The sequence below is a fragment of the Contarinia nasturtii genome, unplaced genomic scaffold (assembly GCF_009176525.2).
Source record: "Contarinia nasturtii isolate CC-2019 unplaced genomic scaffold, AAFC_CNas_1.1 Cnas_scaffold_2163, whole genome shotgun sequence".
Lineage (NCBI taxonomy): Eukaryota > Metazoa > Arthropoda > Insecta > Diptera > Cecidomyiidae > Contarinia > Contarinia nasturtii.
In genome coordinates, this window is record NW_022199490.1 from 1 (window position 1) to 5,849 (window position 5,849).

The following is a 5,849-nucleotide window of genomic DNA, read 5'->3' on the forward strand; positions in this document are numbered from 1 at the left end:
ACATATGGTGTGACTACATCGAGATTTAGACAATCTTCGGTTCCATCATAAGCACCGTTGGCTAAAAGTTGCAAACAAACTTGAGCAGCATTATGCGCTTTCAGTGTACCATTCCAGCAATCTTCAGGTCGCTCGGGTGATTCAGCCGGTTTGAATCGTTTTTCATTCAATGGTGGCACGGCGTATGGAATACCTCGGAAGGCATACGCTGAATCTTCTAAAACACCTTCAACAGGACCACAAGATGTAACAGCTTTGATGAATTTTCCATCACGAAGTGGTGGAGATTTCAAAGTTGAATTTCCAGTAAATGCAAATACAAAAATGATTACAACAAGTATTAAGAAAAACAAAATGCCGGCAAAAATACCAATCATTTTGCGTTTTCTCTCTCTTTGAATGAAATCTATCCGAATATTTTCTTGATCCATAGTTTCTTCTTTTGGTTCTTTTATATTTATGAAAAAACTGTGTTGTTAGTTCTTTGTCACTTTATGTAAATTATGCACTACCTAAAAATATCTTTCCACTTCAGTTGTCATTGTGAAGTAATACTTTAACATAACATTTATTAAGTATGTCTTGAGTTATTCAATATTAGATTATCACAATTAACTATCCAGTATCCATTCCAAATGACAATAGAAATAATCTAGAGGCGATTCACTCTAATGATATCAAAATAAATTATTTTTTATACAGAATAATTTCAGAATTTGAAAATAGAATTAATTATTTTTAGTTTTAATAGTTACTATCAAGAGGTATATACGAAAATTAGTTAGCCGTACAGAATCGAAGAAAGTCACACAAAACACTGGAAAATCAATAAGCGTTCCATTCTAATCCAGAATATTTGGAAAAAATCCTTAATTAAAGTACTGATTCAATAGTTTGTTCGAATTCTATTTATTGCTTGTCATTGATTTCGCTGAGCAAAGATACAGTGGAAGGTAAAGTAGCTGAAAGAACGAAGAGATTCACAATCATCACATGCACATTTGCGCTTAAAGTATACATCATAGAGACGAAGCTGAGTAGTGCGCTCATGTATTGCTCTGTTGTTATGGTTTATACATGTGTATGTTTTGTTTTTCTTATTCAACAGCTACAATTGATAAAACCATACAAAGTTGCTAGCTATCTATATCAGCTATTGCTATAGAAATATATAAATAGCTGATATTTAACGCACGTCTTCGCTCGGATGCTGTGTATGCTGGACATACAAATGGTCTCATTGTTTGAAACGTTTAACAGATTTTATAGATAGCTAGCCCTCAATATTGTATGGATAACACTCTGATGGCAACTAATAAAATAAATTCAAATAAATTTGGCAAAAATGATGTTTTTCTAAAGAATTTCTTGAATAATATACAATTAAAAATTAATAATCGTATGTATCGTCAACATTTCTTACATTTTTTTGAAAATAGAGTAAAAAGGGTGTCATTTCAACTGGTTTTTTTTGGTCATTTTGATATATTTAATATACTCACCATTGTAGCGTGTTTTATCAAAAGACCAATTTCAATGAAAAATTCAAAAATTATTCAAAGGACAATATATTCAAATACAGAAAAATTATTATTGTTGTTGTTGAACATACTGTATCAGTTAATCACATGGAAATGAGTAAAGAAAAGACTTCTTATTCTGATATAAAACTGAAATTTCTAAAAAAAAATTACCATTGTTTCCGCAAACGTTCGCATTTTATCTAATGAAATGACGTTAAATTTTGTATCAGAATAAGAAGTCCTTCTTACTCATTTCCATATGAAATACTGAAATTGAACGTATATTGATAATAGTTGTTTCGTTTTTTTCAACTGTAAAAATGTTCAAATAAAACAATGCATATATTTCTCTTTCTTTATTTTTACCATATATGAAGGCAGTTATATAAGAAAAGTTCCAAAAATGCAGTGTACAGTTTTAAATTTAGACCGATTAGGATAGCTGGTGAGTATCAAAAATTGCTGAGAGAACCTTTCATAAATGATTTGGATCAAAATTCGCACTTGAAAAGGCAGAATCTGCAAAGGCTTCCGCAAAGTGCCATACGATTATTATACCGATACGATTAGTTTGTAATAGTGTTGTTGACATTAACAGTTCAACATTCAAATTTCACATTGTCTGGTCATAAGACATTGTTGCACATTTTTTTTCTCCAACCGATGGTAACTGTCATTCAATGGACGGCAATGAATTGAGAGAAGAAAAAAAGATGAAATATCCAAGGCTAATGTGCATTATCAATGTTATAATTGTTAAAAATTAGATGAACATTTCAATGGATTTGGTGCTCATATATCGTGCCTATTTCGTAATCGAATGGAAATTGATTCAAAGCCGATGTGAAGAAGGCCGTTTATTATTAAATTATATACATATTAATTGATGTTTAATTAGGTTTTATAAGTTAACAACAGTTCTCGGCCATTGACGAGATTGCTGTATAATCTTATTTATTGGCAATGTATGTATTGTCTTTTGAACCATGGAATTTTGTGAATTTCTCTTTTATTTTGACAGCATATCAAAATTACGTGATTTATTCGGCTACAATTCTCTGTTTCACATTTAAAAAAAACGTGCCAACACAAGAAATATATCTCAATTTCATTCAATTTGACTCCAGTCAGTTTGATTCCTTGAAATATTAGTTTGTTTTCTCAATATTTTGCATCGCCATCGCCAATATTCGTCATGAATCATGATAACTAATTCGTCAATAGAAATTACTGACATTTTATAAATCAATTGATTGCATTTGTTTTGAAATTTTCGATTTTCGTATTTCAATTTAAGTAAAAGTTATTTGTTGTTTCAAAAAAAAAATGTGCACAGAGTTAAAAATGTTTTCACTGTTTTTTTCTAGTTATTTGACGGATTGAAAGAAACTCGAGGACTGGACACAATCGTTAATCAATGTCATGTGATTTCCGGTGATTGTTCGTTACCTGATTTGGGCATCTCGGATGACGATCGAAAATTGTTAGCTGAAAATGTTTCAATTGTTTATCATTGTGCTGCCACCGTTCGTTTCGACGAAACATTGAAGCGTGCTGTTTTGCTGAATACCCGTGGCACCAAACTAATCATGGGGTCAATCACGAAATTCTAGTGTATCTAGTTTTTAATAAGACTTCACTAGAAAACTAGAAAATTCTAGTGCGTGAAGTTGGCTCTCAGTAGTTTTTCATATAAATTATATGGCCTTTGGTGTGAAGTTGGCTTCGTTTGTGACGTCATTATTCGCACTAGATTTACTAGTTTTTCTAGTATTTACTAGCGTGATTCGCCCCATGAAACTAATGCTCGAACTGAGTAAAACATTCAAGAAATTGGCGGTAAGCAAAAAAAATGGATTGAAAATTGTCACTTTATAGTACAACAATTGCCATTTTTCCATTCCAACACCAAACTTTTCGATAATTTATCAATTATTTGATGTTTTCTGCAGCTATTTTGCTATGTATCGACATCATACTGTCACTTGAATGAAAGATTACTCATGGAAAAACCATATCCAGCACCAGCTGATCCACATCGAATCATTAAATCGATTGAATGGCTTGACGAGGATATTGTGCATACGGTGACCAAACAGTGAGTATTTTGTCTAATGTCAATTATTGCTTATACACCCCGTTCTTCTTCTTCTTCTTATTCTTCTTATCAAAAATGCATTGGTCTGTTGTATTTTTTTTGTAGAATTTTGGGCGGATTTCCAAATACATATGCGTTCACAAAGTGTTTATCGGAAGCATTGGTTATCGAACAAATGAATGAAATGCCAGCTGTTATAATGCGTCCGTCAATTGTAATTCCGATTCGATATGAACCGATCCCAGGTTGGACAGAAAAACATTAAATTAAAAGTGGAATTCATTTATTGACTATTTTCATTTATTCATTAGGTTGGACCGATAATATTAACGGACCCACTGGTTTGCTTATTGGCGCTGGTAAAGGTGTACTTCGTTCGATGTATTGCAATTCAAGCAGTTATGGTGACTATTTGCCGGTTGATTATGCCGTTAATGGAATCATGATTTCGTCATGGAATTTCGTCTACAACAAGTATGTAAATTCGTTTCATTTGCATTTCATTTTTCATTGTAAATTCTTTTCGTTTTGCAAATTGCACAGAGATTACGATCGACGTGTTTATCATTTGGTGAGTTCAGCCGAAATCAAAGTGTCTTGGAAAGAATTGATTGATTGTGGTCGTTGGATAATTTGTAACAAATTGCCACTAAATGGCGTTGTTTGGTATCCAGGCGGTTCAATGAAGAGTAATCGCTTGCATCATAACATCTGTTGTATACTATTCCATTGGATTCCAGCTATTCTGATCGATTGCTTATTGTTCTGTCTTCGATATACGCCTGTGTATTGAACAGGTATTCGTGTGGTACAATAACAACAGCATAATGAAAAAATAAGATTAGTTTTCGAGGGTTTTCCACTTTCTGTGTGTCTTCTCTTCCTTTTGTTTGTTTCGCTTGTTTTGTTTCATATTTTACCATTACAATGATAATTGGCCAATTAATTAAATGTCAATGTTCTCTCATTCACATAAAAACAGACTGTGCCGGGTTCAACGAAGAATCCAAAAAGGTTTCGATGTATTCGAATACTATGCAAACAATCAATGGGACTTTGACAACAGCAATGTACTGTATATGCGTACAATAATTAATGAAATCGAAGCAAACCGCTACGCTATTGAGGATAAACGTATGTATATCGAGTGCAACCGATTTGCCATAAATAATACACCACATGAAATTATTTATTTAATTTTGTTATTATTATGCTTTTTTAACGTTTTCAGTGACCGGTTCGCGCATATTTCTATGCTTGCCTAAATACGCTAGGTAGCATAGATATGCCAAGCATAGCCGCAAACGCAACCGACGCATCGCCGTTCACTCTATATGAACAATACACATGTTCGTTTATGCAGACGACCGTGCGCATACAATATAGCTCGAATCGAATGGCGACGGGTGCGTTGCGGCTTACGTCTCCGCTATGCTTAGCATAGCTATCAGGCATAGAAATATGCGCGAACCGGTCACTGAACGTTTTTAGAAATTTTCTTTTTCTCCCTCAAGCCTATTTTATAATTCAATCAATTAAATCAATGCACATTTCGATTTACAGAATGTACTGTGTCGATCGATTCGTTAGATTTTTGATGCTTGGCCTATTTATTTACTATGTGGGTGGAGCAATATTTGGTTCATTTTTCTCCACCAGTTCAGTGTTGATAGCCGATTCAATTGTTGAAACATTGGACGCAAATATATCGGCATAATATTGGTAGCTCATAAGATTTCTTTGTTACTATTACTAGCTACTTTTACTCGCAGCGCATGGCTGACGCTCTTCTATAATCAACACACCTTTAACAACAATTCTTTTGCGGGGCAACCAGAAATAGACACCATTTTTAGTGCAATCGACAATTTAATCAACATAATTACTATTTTATATGAAATATTGAAAAAATCGTTTTTAAATATATGGATTATGTTTAAAATTGAATAAAAATAAAATAAAACAAAAATATGCTTGTGGATATATTATTATAAAATTGATTCATTTTAAATTCTATTACAAATTGTTGTTGTTTTTCTTTTGTGTATCTATAATGCATACGCGTTGGTAGTTCTTGCTTACACAATACACCGACAAACAAACCGTATGCAATTATGATAATTAGTGATTTGTGGTGGCTTTTAAAAGTGCGCGTGAATTTCGTAATCAAATCAGTGCATGAATTCAATTCGTTGAAAATTTCGTCGCTGGTTATGGCATAGTTAAGT

General features: G+C 32.9%; 1 protein-coding gene across 1 annotated transcript; it reads left to right on the top strand.

The window, feature by feature from the left end:
- Positions 1 to 3,262: 3,262 nt before the first annotated feature.
- Positions 3,263 to 5,338, top strand: LOC116347835 (putative fatty acyl-CoA reductase CG5065). Its single transcript, XM_031778574.1, has 7 exons — positions 3,263 to 3,362; positions 3,476 to 3,621; positions 3,727 to 3,866; positions 3,933 to 4,095; positions 4,165 to 4,407; positions 4,604 to 4,822; positions 5,185 to 5,338. Exons 1-7 carry the CDS (start codon positions 3,318 to 3,320, stop codon positions 5,336 to 5,338), a joined length of 1,110 nt encoding a protein of 369 aa, XP_031634434.1. The 5' UTR covers positions 3,263 to 3,317.
- The last annotated feature ends 511 nt before the right edge of the window (positions 5,339 to 5,849 follow it).